Source organism: Rhagoletis zephyria, unplaced genomic scaffold (genome assembly GCF_001687245.7).
Source record: "Rhagoletis zephyria isolate East Lansing unplaced genomic scaffold, Rhagoletis_zephyria_1.1 Rzeph_scaffold_00444, whole genome shotgun sequence".
NCBI classification, from domain to species: domain Eukaryota; kingdom Metazoa; phylum Arthropoda; class Insecta; order Diptera; family Tephritidae; genus Rhagoletis; species Rhagoletis zephyria.
Window position 1 is genome coordinate 13922 of NW_016157528.1, and position 18800 is coordinate 32721.

The 18800-nt window shown below is 41.3% G+C and overlaps 1 protein-coding gene across 1 annotated transcript; it reads left to right on the plus strand.

Annotated features, from left to right (window-relative positions):
* The first annotated feature begins 2681 nt into the window (after positions 1 to 2681).
* Positions 2682 to 3458, plus strand: LOC108359720 (uncharacterized). The gene has a single exon (XM_017611688.1). The coding sequence runs from the start codon at positions 2682 to 2684 to the stop codon at positions 3456 to 3458; it is 777 nt and encodes a 258-aa protein (XP_017467177.1).
* Positions 3459 to 18800: the final 15342 nt, after the last annotated feature.

Sequence of the window (18800 nt, forward strand, 5' to 3'; positions counted from 1 at the left end):
AAGTTATGAAGGAGTGAACTTTGTGACAAATGCCTGTAATGCTGCTTTTAAAGCCTCCCGCCCAAGCACCCTGCCGAAGGACAAAAAGAAACCCTAGTGGTGGAATCCTGAGATTTCAGCACTGAAGAAGAACAGCTGGAGGCTCTTCAATCATGCTAAGCAAACAGGTCCGTTAGGGACGTCGTAAGTGAGGAGTCATAGCGTACGCTGATGACATAGAAATTTTGGCAACGGGCAAACATCTTCAGGTCCTGAGTGAGTTATTGCAAAATGCACTCGGTCTGGTAAACAGCTGGTCCAAGGAATGTGGACTTACCGTCAATCCTACCAGAAATGGTACTTTTCACAAGGAAGTATAAAACTCCCTTATTTGAACCTCCCACCCTAAATTGAATGGCACTTACTCTCTCAACCGAGGTCAAATACCTTGGAATTATTCTAGACAAGATACCTGACTGGAAGCGAAACATTGAAGACCGCTCCAGAATAGACAATACCGCCCTTTATGCCAGTAAGACGGCTATAGGTAAAAAATGGGGAATAAAACCACACTTAGTACACTCGATGTACGCAGCTGTGATAAGACCCATCCTTTTCTACGGGGTCACCGTTTAGTAGCCTGCGCTAAACAACACTTTGTCCAGAGCCAAGGTGGAACGGGTGCAGAGGACGGCTGCCATGTTAGTCACGGGAGCGCTGCCCACTACACCTATCAAATCTCTGGAAATAATGTTAAATCTTCCACCTGTGGATCTTCACGGAAAATTTCGGGCCGGCTGCAGTGAGGCCAGGTTAAATACAATACAGCCGTGGAGGGACCTTAGATTCGGACACGCAAAAGTACTTAAAACTCTACCGGATAATCTACGGCAGATTGATTATACCACTTCTTTACTCTGCTTTGACAACAAATTCTCCACAAGGATCCCAGAGAGGAACGAATGGTAAGGGGCCACATACCTGAACCCAGGGTCTACGGCCATATATACAGATGGTTCCAAGCTTAACAAAAGAGTGGGTAGCGGGATCTACTCTGACGAACTCGCGCTAAACCTCAGTTTTCGCAACTGCCTAACCGACGAGCTGGCAAGGAGAGGGACGGAAATATCTGAAGTCAATTCTGCTCAGAATGCGGGCATATCTCTAACCTCCTGCAAACAGAGACACAGGCGGAACTCGTCGAGGAGGTAAATGTCAGGTGGGCTTTGGAAACCACCTGCCATACTACAAGTCAAATTTGGCCAAAGATTGATGTAAAGCGATCCATAGCTCTTACCCGGCTGGACCGCTCCTTTCTCAGATTAGTAGTCGGGGTAATCACCGGACACTGCCTGATGGGCACACACGGAAACAGACTAGGATACCCCACCAACGATTTTTGTCGAAGTTGCAGAGGCGAGGAAGAGGTGGAGACCGTTGAACACTATCTTTTCCATTGTCCCACCTTGGCCAACACGCGCAACTGATTCTTCAAGAAGTACTTTCTAGATTGTTTAGCCGATTTGAACTCGGCGAACGTTCTCGACTTTTTGTGCTATATAAAACGCACTCCGTGGTTCAATTACTAAGGAAGGGAAAGAAACAAATGGCTTCGGCCAATGGTATCACAACGGGCTTTTCCAGCCCCGTGTGCTCCGCGCTCTGCGCGGGGCTGCCACTTCAACCTAACCTAACCTAACCTAGTTGTTGTAAAACTTTTTTAAATTTTTCTATAAAGTTTGAAATTTTGACTTATATGGTTTTTGTTAAATAATGAACTGCATTTTTATAAAAAAAATAATAAACATTAAAAAAGCGAAATATAAATAACCAAAAAAAATATATAAGGCTTTTTGGGTAAAATTTAAAGCATGATAATAGTTTTCAAAGATTTTCTTCTGGCGGACAATGTCAATCTTGTGGCAGCAACTTTTTCCACATTTGCAGATTACTTGGGCTATACATTTTTTCCGCAACTATACGGCCGCTAACAGTTTCATGCTCTTTGCCGCGTTCAACACTTTTCTTTTCAATATTTTGTTTGCGATGTTCTAATCGTTTTTGTCGTTTTCTGGGAGTAAACGTTACTGCAAATAAGATATAATACATACTATAATTGCTCTTACCTAGCAAATAAATATAAATATTTACCATCACTTTCATCTTCCATTACGCAATTTATGGACATGAGACTACACAACCGATTACAGCATTGCAATTTACAAATAAATGTTTTCGCTCCTACATTTTGCCGATCACCGCAAACGCAAAAGCAAAAGCAGAAACAACCGAGCGCGCACGAAATACCGCTTACACACAAAGTTCACACGTAAGCTGTCGATTTGTTTCGTTTTTGGTCTAGGAAAAAATATAGTTCATTTTTGCTCTGACTTATAATATTCGCCGTTTTTGTTCTGAGCGTGTAATATCTTGCTGTGTTTTACTCGAACCACTGTGGAATTACAAAAGTGCTACAATGAAGCCGCTCACTATTCCGCGCCTCGAGCTATAGGCCGCAGTCCTAGGTAAGAGGTTGATGCAGACAGTTCGTGATCAGCACGCAGTACCATATCCGATTGTGTCCTCTGGTCGGATTCAAGAACTGTCCTTAAATGGATAGGCAGCGAGCACAGGTGGTACAAGCCATTTTTCGCCCATAGAGTGGCGGAAATACTAGCCACCACAACGCTATCCAATTGGAGATGATACCAACGGCTCATAACGTTGCCGACGAAGCTACTCGAGCGAGACGTGTCAACACTGAGTTCGAGTCCTATTGGTTGAGTGGCTCACAGTTCTTACAGATGGATATAGAGCATTGGCCACAGGAGCTTGAAGTCCAAGAACGCGATGCTGCTGACGACGAAGAGCTCCAGCTGAGATACGCTTTGGCAGTTGTAAGCTATAAATTTATGAATTATAATCGTTTTTCATCTCTTAGCAGAATAGTACAAACTCTGGCATGGGTGATTCGTTTCGTGAGTCCATGCCGCAATGGCAAGCAGTCCGATGAAACGCATGGCCTAACAGCATGGGCGTTGGAAACAGCCAAGCATGCCTTGTATCGTCAAGTGCAAACAGAAGCATTCATTGCCCAGCTCCGCCTGCTCGAAAAAGGTTACACAATTCCTCGATCCAGCGCAATCTACCAGCTCTCGCCCTGCATAGATGATCACTGTATTTTGCGCGTAAAGGAACGCATCGATGCAGCTGAATGGCTGCCCATATTTACCAGACAGCCGGTCATACTACCACCAAACCACCCCTTAACAAAACTTATTGTGAGTCATCATCACGCCGCCACGAAACATCAAAATACGGAAGCCACAATCTGCGAAATCCATCGTCACTACTGGATACCCTGCTTGCGTAAGCTTCTGCGTTCTGCAATAAGTAATTGTCAGGTCTGTCGAGTGTCCAAAGCAACGCCAGTAGCACCTATTATGGGACCACTGCCAGCCGACCGTTTAACGCCTTAGGTAAGACCGTTCACATACACCGGTCTCGATTATTTCGGTCCAACAAACATGACAATCGGTCATAGACAAGAGAAGTGCTGGGTGGCACTGTCTAACGTGCCTCACTATTAGGGCAATACACTTGGAACTGGCCCACAACCTAAGCACAGACGCATTAGAGCTGTAAAACTATCGATGGCACTGTCGATAGTATCGTTGGTTTTTGACTATCAAAAAAATCGATGGTTTTGTAAGCACTATCGATAGTTTCCACTCATACATACATTATTCAGTAAGAGTAAAAAGGGGATCTAATGGGGGAGTGAAGTGAATCTATAACCTATCCCCTCCAAACGACTACCTCACCCACTGCCCGTCAAGGCTTGGTGGTCCCTGTTATCGCTAACGAGACTCTGTCGACCGGTGCGAGGCGGTATATTCTCGCTCAAGGCTGTGGACTGGACCCGGACTGTACGTGATGTGCATCGGCGAACGCCCAGGACGACCAGAACTTGATGACGGGACCACTGCGTACGGGACCCCAATTTTCGCATTTGAAAACACACCGACAAATCCAGAAGCGTCGGTTCCCCAGTGGGGTGGCTCCTTGGTCTGCGTCTGACCCATATTGGGCGGCAGGACAACCTTCACCTGGCAGTAGGTATAAAATGCAACACCCGACCCTCAGTATCCGGTAAAAGAGGGTTCTAAAATCCCCGGAGACCCTATCGTTGGAGTGGTGACAACAAGCCCAGCGATCGAAATTCTACTGTTGAGCCTATTATCCAGGTGTCTGCCCCGCCAAGGGACAAGGCTCTTCAAAAGAAGCATGCCTACATTGTCCTGAAGTATGAGCGACTCCGCCAGGAGAAAGTCTCGAATGCTTTCGGAAGTTAGGCCGCTGTCTCTGGAAAAGCCACCAACTCCGAAAATATAGACGCTGCAACCAAACCCCCCTCTGAGGGCGGTAGCAGTCTGCCGACGAGAAAAGCTGCTCCCCTGTCGCTGTTGGAAATAACAAGCCGTCGGTGTTACTGACGCCCAAGGTGCCGAAGACCGCGAGGCCAGTGTTCCCATGGCTGGACGGGGAGAAGGCCTCGCCATCGGCAGCATCGGTGGTAAGGGACCGGTTGCACGCACTCCGAAGAGACAACTGTTTGGCGACAAGAAGACACAGCCTGAGCAGAAGCGGGTGAAAACTTTACAACCTTATTTATGCTCAGCACCAGAGCTCCAGGTAGCAATCATAGACCGGAGTCGCCCGGAAGGAAAGATTCCAACGGACAAATTTTTGCTCCTGGAAGGAAGGATCATGAGGGCACTACTTGGCGAAATCCAGCGTACCAAAAACAATAACATTCGTATGTTTGATGGAGCCAAGTGACAGAAGGGAGTCGAAGTTGTTGGATGCGGCAACAAGGAGTCGCTAGACTTCCTTACGTCCGCAACCAAGATGAACTTTGGGCCAACGCAAAACTAGAAGTTGTTCCACTCTCAGAGGTACCATCCCGTACGACAGTGCGAGTGACCATTTGTAATAAGGGTGACCACCCCACCTTCTACAATAGAATAAGGGAGGAGGTTATAGATATAACTCTCGTAACTAACTCGAACAATGTTAGGGTTGAGGGCTGTCACATCTCGACAAAATTTTCTTTTTCTGATCACTGTCGCATCGTTATCTCCACTAACCTAAGCAAACTGACACAAAAACCTTATCGAAATCCTCGTAGGACAAATTGGAAAGACTTCAGCCAGCTGGTGTCTGAAACGTGCCCCCCGTATACGGTGGAGCCAATCTCAGCGGGCCAACTGGAGGGAGCGGTCCTCTGTCTAGCGAACACTCTTACCGAATGTAACGTAGCAACCTGTCCAGAGAGCACACCTCACAGGCGACACGCAAAGTGGTGGACGGCGGAACTAAGGCAACTCAGGACAGCAGCAAGGAAGGCCTTTAATAGAGCGAAGTTCACCAAGGACACGGAGGTTTGGGACGAATATCGTCGCAACTTCAACGCTTTCAAGAAAGAGATAAAAAAGACAAAGAAAGTATCGTGGTCCAAATTCTGTGAAGACCTCGAAACGACTACTGAAGCCGCGCGACTAAGAAGGTGCCTTTCAGAAAATCCTGCTCCTCCCGGTTTCCTGGAGAAGCCAGGAGGAGGGCATACCGAAAACAGCTTTGAAACACTGGAACATCTGCTGGATTTCCACTTCCCTGGGTGCGGCAGCGCAGGGGACACAGTCACTCCTGTAACAGAACACCCTAGTACCCGTAGGCAGGTCAGTCCAGTTGATAAAATCTTCACTGAATCGAAAGTAGCTTGGGCTATCAGATCCTTCCAAGCCTTCAAATTTCCGGGTCCGGATGGAATCTTTCGAGCCATGCTACAACGAACAAATGCCACGGTAACTTCGTGGCTAAGGACCATTTTTAGGGCAAGTTTCCGCCTTAGCTATATTCCAAAGCCATGGAGGGAGGTAAGAGTGGGGGGTGTTATCTCCCCTACTGTGGAGCCTCGTGCTTAACGAATTCCTGCTCCGCACATCTAATGCCGTCAAGGTCATTGTCTAGTCGTTGACTTTGTCATTTTGGTCGTGGGGAAATTCCTCTCCACGGTCAGAGAGATTCTACAATCTGCAATTAACGATCTTGCGAGGTGGGCAGGAGGAAACGGTCTAGGGGTTAACCCCTCCAAAGCCGAATTTATTCTGTTCACCAAGCGTTATAAAGTAGACAAATTTCAAACTCCGTCCCTCAATGGAGCAAGCCTTGAACTGTCAAAAGAAGCGAAGTTTTTGAGGGTTATTCTCGACTCTAAGCTTTCCTGGAAAAGGAATACCGAAGAGCGGAGAAAAAATCGCTCATTACGCTCTACTCCTGTAAGGCTACGATCGGGAAAGACTGGGGGCTGCGACCGCAGATAATACACTGGATTTATACGGCGGTGGTTAGACCCATTCTCACCTATGGTGCGCTGGTATGGTGGCAGGCGGTGGACTCCAAAACCCATGTACTTAATCTGCAAAAGGTGCAACGACAGGCATGCTTATGCATAACAGGGGCGACTTACTCAACGCCCCTAGAGACGCTAGAGACACTCCTGGACATTCCACCCATAGACCTATACGTTAAAAGTACCGCAGCTAAAAGTGCTCTACGACTCAGGGCGTCTAACAGGCTGCGAACAACTTGCACGTGCCACGCCACAATCCTCGAGAGAGTGGGGGTGGAGTAAATTAGCTGTGACTATCTCGGAAACTGATTTCAATCGGAATTTTGATGTCTATTTTCCATACAGAAGTGACTAGGAACTTAGTATTGCTCTTAGCGATGACGAAATACCTATTTTCACGGACGGCTCCAAAATGGACGTCGGAACAGGATCTGGAGTCTTCTCTCAGGAGTTATCTCTGAGAGAGTCTTACAGACTCCCGGATCACTGCAGTGTTTTTCAGGCTGAGATACATGCAATCGAATTGGCGGCAAGGCTGGTGAGCATGATCGGCCTAGCTTCATCTAAACTTGCCTTTGTCGTGGGCAGTCAAGCAGCTATCAAAGCCTTAGGGTCGGAAACAACCAACTCGATATGCGTTAAGAAACATAACACATAATCAACCTTTACTGGGTCCCGGGACACAACGGTGTCCCAGTAAATGAGGAAGCGGACGAATGTGCTAGAAAGGGATCTGAAATGGGGCTTGGGGAGCGATCAAGATCGTGATCCCCTGCGATTTCTGTTTTCGGAGGTCGAGAGAGTGACCAAGGCAGCCACCAACAGCAGGTGCACACTCTGCACACTCTGCACACTCGCATGGTATCGCGATCGCTCTGGCCACGGCTCGACGAACGAAGAACATTGAGTTTATTGAGGCTGTCAAAGCCAAACGTTAAGCTTCTCACAGGAATTCTAACGGGACACTGGACCATTGGCCACATGCCCGCCAAGTTCGGAGCTCCGCATAACGATTTCTGTAGAAGCCGTCCAACATTTCAGTTGTGAACGTCCAGCATTCCGAAGAAAACGGCTCACGTTTCTTGGGGGCCATTTCTTCGAGAGCCTGCATACCTTAGGGAAAGCTCCACTGGAAGGACTGCTTGGATTCGCCAGAGAATCGAAATGGTTCAAAGACATGTAGGGATAGGCATGAGGAAACCCCCCTGGGCATAGCAATGGGTATTTGTGGCCTCTGAGTGGAACGATTTGCTGGGTGAACCGAACAGCCAGCACGCCCATTTTTCAGGGTGGCAATACGCTATTTTGGGAAAAAGTATTAGTATTAAATATTAGAATAGTAAAAAACATTTTTTTATTATTATTATAAAGTGGATATTTGTTGTATATAAAACCGTGTATCAAACCTTTAATAAACTAATTTAATCTGGGGAAGCATTCTTTGGATTGGTGAGTAGCCTTGGCATTTTGTGTACTTTTTCTCTGTGTTTTTTAAAAAAGTTTTGTGGTAAAATTTAGGGCAATTATTCAAGTTGCCTTTTAAAAAAAAAGAAAAAAGTGCCGCTAAAGGCACTTAAAAAAGCTAAGGGCAGGATGGCGTCGCCGACTAAATGGTCGATGGCATCTAGGGATGACCAAAATGATTGTGAAAGTGACGAAATTGACTTAAAAAAACCTAAAATTATTAGCAACGAAAGTGTTTCTGAATTTTATGAGCTTACTCGCGGTGGTGGGCTTGTTACATTACAGGAAAAAAATGAAAATGTGCTTGTCGAAAAGATAACAGAACTCCAAGACACTGATCGTATGGTGGTAGAAGCCGAAGCAGGGGACAGTAACTGTACTGCAAAGTCAGGTGCCTTAGATACAGCTAGTTCGAATACCGAAAAAAAGGACAGTTTGAGTCTGTGGTATACCCACAAAACTTTAAAGGTGAAATCTTTGTATTAGTTGACTCATCAGCCAATGAAAAAATGACGACTGGTTTGACTGGTTGGTGTTAGGTCAAATTAAGGATTTGCGAATAAAGGATATGGACTTGATAACTGCTATAGGCAGAACCCTATATAAAATTACGTTTAAAAACACTTTTGCTGCTAATAACTTTGTTTGTGATAATCGAGTAATCAAAAGAAATCTAAGTCCCTTTATTCCAAGAACCGCCTTGGAAATCTATGGTGTGGTAAGTGGTATACCCACGTGTTTTGATGAGACTGAGATTAAGAATGAAGCTAGGTCCGCGATTACGATACTTTCTGTTAGGCGTTTTACTAGAAAGGATACTGTTAGTGACTCTTATGTGCCCACAACTACGGTAGAGATAGGTTTTTCTGGTTATGATATACCTAAGTTCATCACTTACAACTATGCGAAGCTCCCGGTAGAATTTTATGTCCCCCACTTAGACAATGTGATAACTGTGGTCGTATTGGCCACACGAAAATGTCATGCAAAAGCAAGCAAAGATGTCTCATGTGTGGAAAACCAGAATGTAGGGATTCGGGATGTAATGTAAAAGTTTGCATTTTGTGTGGAAAACATGGTCATTCGGCCAAAAATAAAGAGGCTTGTCGGCGCTGAGAAAAGGAACAGATGGTGAATCGCATCAAGACGGTGAAAAAGTTATCGAGGAAGGAGGTGCTAGACCAATATTTCCCGAGGAACAATCGATTCAGCATTTTGGAGGTTGATGATGTGGCGTTTCCACCTCTCGAGTCACAAGGTACTGAGTTAGCTGATAGAGATGAGAACATTAACAAGAATTTTACTAGGGGATTATACAGCCACACTGCCAGAAGGCGTGCGGCTTTTTCACCTTCTCCACAAACTAAAGAGTTACCTAGGTGTACAAGAGCAAAAAATCCAGTTAACCCTGTTTTTAACACCCCTGAATATCAAAAGGGACTTGTATCTGAGTTTGAACGGCTAATAACGGAACTAATTAGGATTACTCAAAAAATTTCTATAGAAAACAATGGCCCGTAGTCAAAGTCAAAATAAAGTCGACTTTAAAGTTAGTTGCAGCTTTTTGACATAATTTTCAATGGGATATCTGTCAAAAAAGCTGCAACTAACTTTAAAGTCGACTTTATTTTGACTATGACTACGGGCCAATAACACTGAGGTTTTTAATGATATACAATCCTTAAAAAGTCAATTTGAGGTCATAATTGCCAATAGAGATGAGATAATATAACCCCTTTTTGCAAGATGAAGATTCTCCAATATAACTGTCAATCCTTTCGAGCCAACTTAGATTCAATAGAATATTACCTGCATAAATATGAATTTGATTTTGCTTGTTTTAGTGAAATCTTTCTTTCCAGTCGCACTCCGGACAGAAAACTTATCAATTTTAATCTTGTTAAAAAATATCGCCCTGATGGTTATGGTGGTGTTGCAATTGCTGTAAAGAAAGATATTACCTTAAAAAAATTCCTTTTTCCTCTGTCTATGATATTCTTATCATACAAACCAAAAATTTGAATCCCAACATCATCATCTGTAGTATATATTTTCCCCCTAATATTGGCATTGGTGACTTCAATAATGAAGTGACCAGAATGTTAAACTTTTAGAACCTTATAATAATGTGTTTTTAATTGGTGATTTTAATGCCAGAGCAGTTGCCTGGGGTGATAGTATAGTTTCCAATCGAGGTAAGCATCTGACGAACATCATTCAAAACTCCTTTTTTAACCGCCTTAATGGTGATGGTTGTACCTACAAAATGGACATCAGGTCTGAGAGTGGTTCTGTACTTGATCTTGCTTTCAGTAATAGTTCTATACGGTGTAATTGGTCTGTTGATCCCATTCGAATTGGGGGAAGTCATCACTTTCCCATAACCTTGGACACTAATGCGATAATTAGAACTCCTAAAAGGTTCATGGCTAAAAATAAGTTACTGAATTTTTTGAATGAGATTGAGTGTGATTCCAATATTCATGACCTGAGTCCAAAATTCAGGAGGAAATTAGCAATGCAACGTATATCACTAGAAATGATAGAGTACCAAAATCCTGGTGGAATGAGAGGTTTGCCAAAATCTATAGATTCCTTATAATTACTCACAAAACTTAGAAAATCTCATCGAACAGCGTAAAATTTGGAAAAAAGAGGTCAAAATAGCTAAAAAAAGAAAACTTTAATGAAAAAATTGATGAGATTAATCATGGCAAGGGGAGAAGAGCGTGAAGCTTCGTTAATGCATTGAGGGGTGACTATAGGCAGGAGAACACTGGTTCTTGGGATGAAGACAACAATCAGCAATACCTTGATATGTTGAAGGAGCAAGTTTCAGCGCAGCCAGCTAATGAAGGGATTAACCGACCAACGGAGCGTTGTTATGATCTGGCGATTACTTATGAGGAAATAATCGATGTGATTGGCAAAAAGAAAAACACAGCGGCAGGTATTGATCGAATTTCTTATAGCATGCTCAAATCCTTGTCTGATAGGACTCTAAACTCCTTCAGAACAGGCATAAATGATATCTTTCTAGCCAACCAAATTCCGCACCATTGGCGAAAAAATAAAATTGTTCCGATACCAAAAAAAAAGGCAAGGATTTGAGCTCCTTCTGGAATTTCAGGCCAATTTCCCTAATCTCTGTCATGCTTAAAACCCTTAACACTTGTATTAAAACTAGGTTAAATGATTTCCTTGAATCCAATAACATTCTTCCCAATTCTACCTTTATCTACAGGAAAAATAGATCAACCTCGATTTGCCTAAACCAAATGCTCCATCAAAATCACATCTTAAAAAGTAGAAAATTTCAGGTAATCCTCTGCTCTTGTGATATCTCAAATGCCTACAACTGTGTCGACATTGGCGTACTTAAAGGACAACTCACTAATCTGCAAGTTGACAATCTATACATCCAATGGATTACTAACTTTCTCTCATTTTGCAACTGGGCAACTGTAGCACTGAGATTTATAATGGCCCACCTCAGGGTAGTGTCCCCTCTCCCATACTCTTCAATATCTATACTGCTCAGCTTCACGACCTCAATGATTTAAACACTTTTATCTACCAGTTCGCAGATGATTTTTTGTTCATCTCTGTGGAAGTCAGTTCGAAGACGCGGTAGATAACCTGCAAGACAAACTATGCCGTTTTGGCGCTGAGTGTAACCTGCTCAATTTGACATTCAATCCTGCTAAAACTAATGTTATGCATGTAACTAAAGGTCCAAGAAAAGAAATTGACATTTTCCTAGGCAACAATAGGATTCCACAAGTCAATGAGCTCAAAACTCTAGGCAGAACGCTAAACAGCGCCATGACCAGCAAAAACCATTATGCCTCCACGGTTGAGGCGGCGTCTAGAAGCATAAATTTCTTGGCTGATTAAGATCTTTATGCATAATATTCCTCTAGCTAACTCCATCATAGAAAATCCAAGTTTAAACTCAAGTTACTCGACAGTATACCGACAGTATCAACACATTTTTGACCGTCTTGATGCGATTGATGGCTGTTCCTCACCTCCTAATATTAAAATCTTTCTGAAAACCTTCACAGGCAATAAAGCCTCCTTAACGTCTGAGTGTCTCAAAGCACACTATGCCAAGCTTTTGAATGACTATTTGGCGGATGATTATCAGATCATGTACACTGATGCGTCTTTAGCGCTGAGAAGTCTGAACATGCATTTCATATCCCTATTAAGACTTCATCATCCTTTGGTGAGCTCCTTGCCATAGACGAAGCGATTGAAATAGCAAAAAGGAAGAGTTATCGCAAACTGGCCATATTCACTGACAGTCTAATTTCTTGTCAGATACTCAAACAATCCAAAACCACAAATATTATTGCCTGTGGGATTTTCAGAAAGGTATCAGAAGCTAATTTCCTAATTGACATTGTATGGACGCCTAGCCATAAAGGTATACTAGGTAATGAGAAAGCTGACGAAATTGCCAAAGATGCAACGATTAATAGTCCTAGTAGAAACTACAAATTCACGATGGACGAAGCCACCAGGCAGATAAAAGATGACATGCACAACATTTGGTATCAGGGCCGCGGAGAGGGGGGCAGCCAGGGCAATCGCCCTGGGGCCCGGAAGGTTTTTGGGGGCCCGGAAAGGCAAAGCAGTATTGACAGTACTCGAACTAGGATTTCATAGATACATACATAGGTATTTTGTTGCTACAAAAAATTGTTTTAAAATTGAAGTGTTTAACTTAACCAAATCACCAAACTAAAATTATAAGCATCCAATCAAATACTTACCTTGTTTATACATACATATAAAAAACGGTTCTGACGACACAAATTTGTCAAGTGTTTATACGAACGCACCTAAATCGATAGCAAAGAAATCGTCTTGAACTGACATTTCGCAACAGTGAATAGGTTTGTTCGTCGAAAATCCAGCAAGAATTATCCAACACTCAAAATATCAGAGAGTAAGAAAAAATTCTCTCAAATTCTCTCTCATGTTGAGAAACTTGCAAATTTCTGCACGAACGCAAATTTGCAGGAATTTGCAAGTTTCGCTGCCAGCTGGCGTCCACGGTTGCATTTCAAACATACAAAATTTTTATAGAATTTTTAAAATTCTTTCGGATGGCCAAAAACAGGATATACATGTATATTTCTTGTTGTTCTGACTTTCTTTAACATACATTTCAATTTCTTCATCGTACTAGCTGTCGGGTTTCTTAAATCGACTCTGGTTGCAACTGCATTCCGATTGCGAATACCATATTTTTCAGCCGAATTAAGTTCAAATCATTGGAATTAACTAAATTAATTATATCAACAATTATTTACTTCCTTTTTTCATAAAAAAATCGCTCGTGTTTATAAATTTTTAAATTTAACGAACTAATTTATTCAAATTATTGTAGACAAAAATGCAACCATGCGCCACAACCACATATTTTTCGTGTTTGCAAATTCTTGCTGGCAAAATTTTTTCCAGCAAGAATTTGCAACTTCTCTCCAAGAGAACTGTCACTTTGCTCTCACAATTTTTGAGTGTTGGATAATTTTTTGGTCTGCACGAACGCGATTTGGGCAAAAATCGTGATAATTCGTACAAATTCGTACAAATTTTTTGCTCGACGAACAAACCTAATGTGAAATGAAGAAACAGCTGATTTAAAGCGCTTTGAACAAAATTTGTGTTTATACGATCCTTGAAACCGTCTGGAGATAATAAGAACCGATTTGAAAACGAGTACAAGCCAATGCGCTTCGTTTGGTTTATACATGTGTTTTGAGCAGCGACCGTAGTGAATGGATGCGTTGTATGCTTGCGTATAAACGTAGTAACTTTCGGTTTGGTCGTATTGCTTTTTCATTTTTGTAAAAGCCAGCGACATCTGTAAATACAGGCTGATAATGAACTAGAGCGCTAATTTGAAAAAATTAGTACACTTGAATTGTTTTGCGAAGCGCAAATTTGTGCAAACATATGAGTATGCCGTGGATAAGCTTACGTTGGTCAGTTTCGCGTTAAGTGTTGCAAGCTTCGTATTTCTTTTGTCAGTGGTGCAATTATTGGTAAAATGTTTAATTTGTAAATGTAATTTTGGTTGTAATTCTGCACTGATTTATAAAATTTAAAGGTAAGAATCTATTAAATAAATGAAAAGTAATTAGAAAGATAGAAAGCGAGAGAAAGTCCGCCAAGTATTACACAGTAATAGTGGATGCAACCCCTGATTCGGCGCATATTGAGCAGACTGTTTTTATATTACGTTATGTTTTATTAGACAGGGACTCCGGAAAATGGAAAATCCAAGAACGCTTCTTAGAGTTCGTCGATTGTAACGCAAAAACAGGAGAAGCTATCGCTGATCTGATTCGCAGCACTCTAAAAAAGCACAATATTCCACTGGATGACTGCCGTGGGCAAGGGTACGATAATGGCAGTAATATGAGCGGTCATTACAAAGGAGCGCAGAGTCATATCCTGAGGGATAACTCCCTGGCCATATTTGCACCTTGTGCTTGTCATAGTTTAAATTTATGTGGAGTGCAAGCTGCTGAATGTTGCGCAGAAGTCACCACATTTTTCGGTATTATGCAGAAATTGTATAATATCTTTAGCGCAAGCCCTCAGAGATGGGAAATTCTCAAGGAAAAAACTAACTGCTCTTTGCACAGCATGTCACAAACACGATGGTCTGCTCGTGTGGATAGTGTGAAACCTTTCGCAACTCACATTCCCCAAATATTGAAAGCTATTGACGAAATCAAGCTTTTGAATCTGAGTTCAGAAACAGTTACGGATTTGAAAGGTATTGAAGCATATATGGGGAAATTTGAGTGTATCCTCTTAGCCTCCATTTGGCTCAAAGTGTTGACCGTAATCAACCATCGAAATATGGTACTTCAAGCTAGAAATGCCACACTGGACGTGGAAACAGAAAATATACGTAGCCTGATTGATGAGTTGAAGAAGTTCAGGGATCAATGGTCGATCATACTTCAAGAATGTAAGGTTCTGGCAGGGAGTATAGGAGTTGTGGATACCTTCGCAGAGAAAAGAAGGAAGATAAGAAAGCGCCAGTTCGATGAATTACCTGGCGAACCACCTGAGTGTGATTCCGAAACTCAATTCAAACAGCAAGTTTTTTACGTTGTTTTGGACTGCTTGATAGGTAACATGAGAAGACGTTTTGAAGCCGTAAATGACATTGCGATTAAATTTAGTTTTTTGTGGAAGTATCAGGATCTGTCGGAAGAAGAGCTCAGAGAAAAGGCAACGGCATTCTGCACGATTTATGGCATCGATATTTCTACGGATCTAATAGATGAAATCATTCATCTCAAAGCCATCCACTTAGCAAATTTGGGATGTGATTCGCTGCCACCATTTCAACTTCTGAACAAACTTCATGACTTGAAGATGGAAGTATTATTTCCTAACATCTGCATAGCATTAAGAATATTTTGCACACTTCCAGTCAGTGTGGCTGAAGGGGAGCGTTCTTTCAGTCTATTGTCTCGCGTGAAAAATTTTTTGCGTTCTACTATGAGCCAAAATCGCTTGACAAGCCTTGGAACATTGGCATTGGAGTCCAGCCTTGCTCGCAGCATTAGTTTTGACTCAGTACTTTTCATATTCGCAGACCAAAAAGCACGGAAGGTTTTCCTTGGATGATTCAAGCTCTTAAAATGTATTTAAAAAGGTTAATGTAAGCAAATCAAACAATGAGATCTAACATTTCATTTACATATCGACGTGCCATACGAAAACTAACACCAAAAATTTTGTGTCTGAAGAAAACTAACACTTTTATTTTGTGTCTGACGAAAACTAACACTTTCAATCTGTGTCTGACGAAAACCAATACTTTTATTTTGTATCTGACGAAAAGTAACCCTTTCATTTTTTTCTCTGAAGAAAATGTACTAGCTAAAAGTGTTAGTGTTCGTCAGACACAAAATAAAAGTGTTAGTTTTCGTCAGACACAAATTGAAAGTGTTATTTTTCGTCAGACACAAAATAAAAGTGTTAGTTTTCTTACAGAATTTTAAAAGTGTTAGTTTTCGTAAAAAATTTAAAAAGTGTTAGTTTTCGTATGGCACGTCGATATGTATGTAAGTGCTCTAGTAAATCTTATTTTATATGAAATAAAACTGACAATGTGAATTGAAAAATTTTTGTATGTTATTTTTTTACTAGATTGAGTTTATTTTTTAGGGGGGCCCGCAAACGCGAACTGTCCCAGGGGCCCGGCTCGGCTCTCTGCGGGCCTGTTTGGTATAACTCCTTTTTGGAATACTCACGGGATCACGGAATCTTTTTGCTCCTACTTTGGGCAATAGGAATAAACAGACATGGTTCAGGAAACTGTTACTGTCCCCTGCTGAGGTCAAACGGCTGAACAGGATTTTAACCGGTCATACTTATGACAGAACATATCTATGTAAAATTCGTGTTTTAAGTACAAATCAGTGTTTCTGTGGACAAGCTGGTGGTTACGTACACCAGACTTTTCACTGCAGGAGACTCATAACACAGACCACAAAACTTTTGCAGAGATTTTCAATGGAAACAACACTGCCAAGGTTACACAACTTTCCAAATTTTTACAAAAAGCCAACGTTAATTTCTAATTACAAACCCCCTTTTGTATTTATGTACAACTCTGTATTTGTAACATTCCAAACCGAACCCATTTCGCTCAAAACCGGATAATCTACGATTTTAAAATATACGTCAATACGTATAAGCCTCAAGCTACTTGGCCACTCGATTTTTAATTCCGGATCGCAACGACTACTGATGCGCTAATTGCAACTGGCTACAAGCCTTTCGTTACAAATCTTGCGTAACATCATGCAGCAAAGTCTATGGAAAAGACAAAGCCTACGCACATTTAAGCATTTGACAAAAAATACCGTCTAACAAATTTCGAACACACTATTGGATCAGCCTAGTGTTTTGGACCCACTGAGCTGGCCTTCGCTTTATACCGTCGAAACAACCTTTTAAGAGGAACAACCGCGATTTTGTGTGGATCTTAAGGCCCGTCCACATAGAACTTTCGTTGGCTTTGGCGTTGGCGTTGGTTTGACAAAACGCACGTTAAAAGTATGCTTGCTACAATGAACGCTTGAAAGCGAATACTTAGGCCACTAAATTAACATACTAACGACAGATAAATTAATATTTCATATCAATAATTGCATTAAAAACGATGGCCCGTAGTCATAGTCAAAATAAAGTCGACTTTAAAGTTAGTTGCAGCTTTTATGACAGATATCCCATTGAAAATTATGTCAAAAAGCTGCAACTAACTTTAAAGTCGACTTTATTTTGACTATGACTACGGGCCGATATTTCTTGCCCGCACTTGATTAAAAAGGAAAAATATTTCACATAATTCTATTTATTTGCAACCGCTGACGAGTGACGCACGCGAAAAGTTGAGAGTTGGCCATCTTTTTGCTTTGTGTTGGCGTGAGCGTTGTCGAGTTTTGGCTATGTGGACGGCTGCATTTGAATTCATGTATTCATAGTCAGCTGTTGAAGCGACGCCAACGCCAACGCAACGCCAAAGTTCCATGTGGACGGGTCTTAAGTGTCCCGGCCTAGAATCTAGACTACAAAAAAAAAAAGAGTACCGGAAATTTGTTCCGATTTTTTTACGAATCTTTAAAGAAAAATATATCGTTCCGTTTCTGCCTCAACCTCGTATCTGCAATAGAGGTATTTTAGAGAGTGTAAGAAAAAATGCTTAATTTCTTCCCCTAGGATACAATAAACGCATTTTATACTTAATATTTCTGGTTCCACTAATAGTAGTGAGCAACCTCATTAAGTCTTTGTTCTATTTTCAAATAGTGTGACGCTTATACAGCTGTTATAAGTGGTAATAATAGTTTTCCCAAAAATTGTAGATACGTGGTTAAAGCAGAAACGGGACGATATGAAGTGGTTGACAAGAAGTAGTAATACCATGTTCTGACCGACAACGAAAACACTTTAAAACGGATTGTGAGCTGAAGGCTATCAAACCGGTTGTTAGTGTTTTCGTTGACATTTCTTAAATCCTTTGATTACAGTTTGCTACACAAAAACAAAACCAAAATACTTTTCCTTCATTTTCTTTTAATTAACAACCTTTTACTTTCATTCTTATTTTACTTTGGCCGTCTACTTAACAATTAATCCAAAATGACGTTTTAAAGATGACAAAATATGACTTCCACTTCGATAAATAATCGAAAAAAACTAGTTAAGACACCGATTGGAATGAGTTGAACGTAAGTTTTCAAGTAGTTTTCAACGAAAACTGGTTTTTGTTTGACAGATTTTAAATGGACGAAAACACAAATTTTAGGTCGAAAAAAAGTTTTAGCAACGAAAACATGTTTTCGATGTCGGTCAGAACATGGTATAAAGAAATTTCTGTACAATTTCTTAAAAAAAAATCATAAACAAGTTTTGTAATACTTTGAATTCATGGTACGCAGGGTATGCATAGAATATATAAACAAACTGTTTTTAACACTACGAGTTCATACCAACGGTAAATGTTGTTTTTGTACAATTACTACAACCTGTAAATTGTTGAAGTATGGATCGTAACTCAGAATACCCACGATGCAGCGAACAAAGCTGGTGCAGTCAGACATACTACTAATCTGCTTTTTTTCGAATTTGGCAATTCTGCTCTATAAGTAGACGACGCCCCAGACACCTTAAATGCATTGAAATTCACTAATATTTACACAAATATCACAATTTTTTCACATTTTCCTAATTAATTCCTATTTTAATTAAATATTTTTACAATTTACCACTATTAAAATACGTTTACTGTCGAAAATTTAATTTTAAAAAAATTTGTTCTTCTCAAAAGGTGTTTGCAAGTGGCGATTTTGCGTTCAACTCACGCAGGGTTGCACGAAAAAAAAAGTTGAATGGC

Excerpts from the sequence above, each read along its gene's own strand:
- LOC108359720 (XM_017611688.1), top strand. The coding sequence starts at position 2,682 with ATGATACCAACGGCTCATAACGTTGCCGACGAAGCTACTCGAGCGAGA.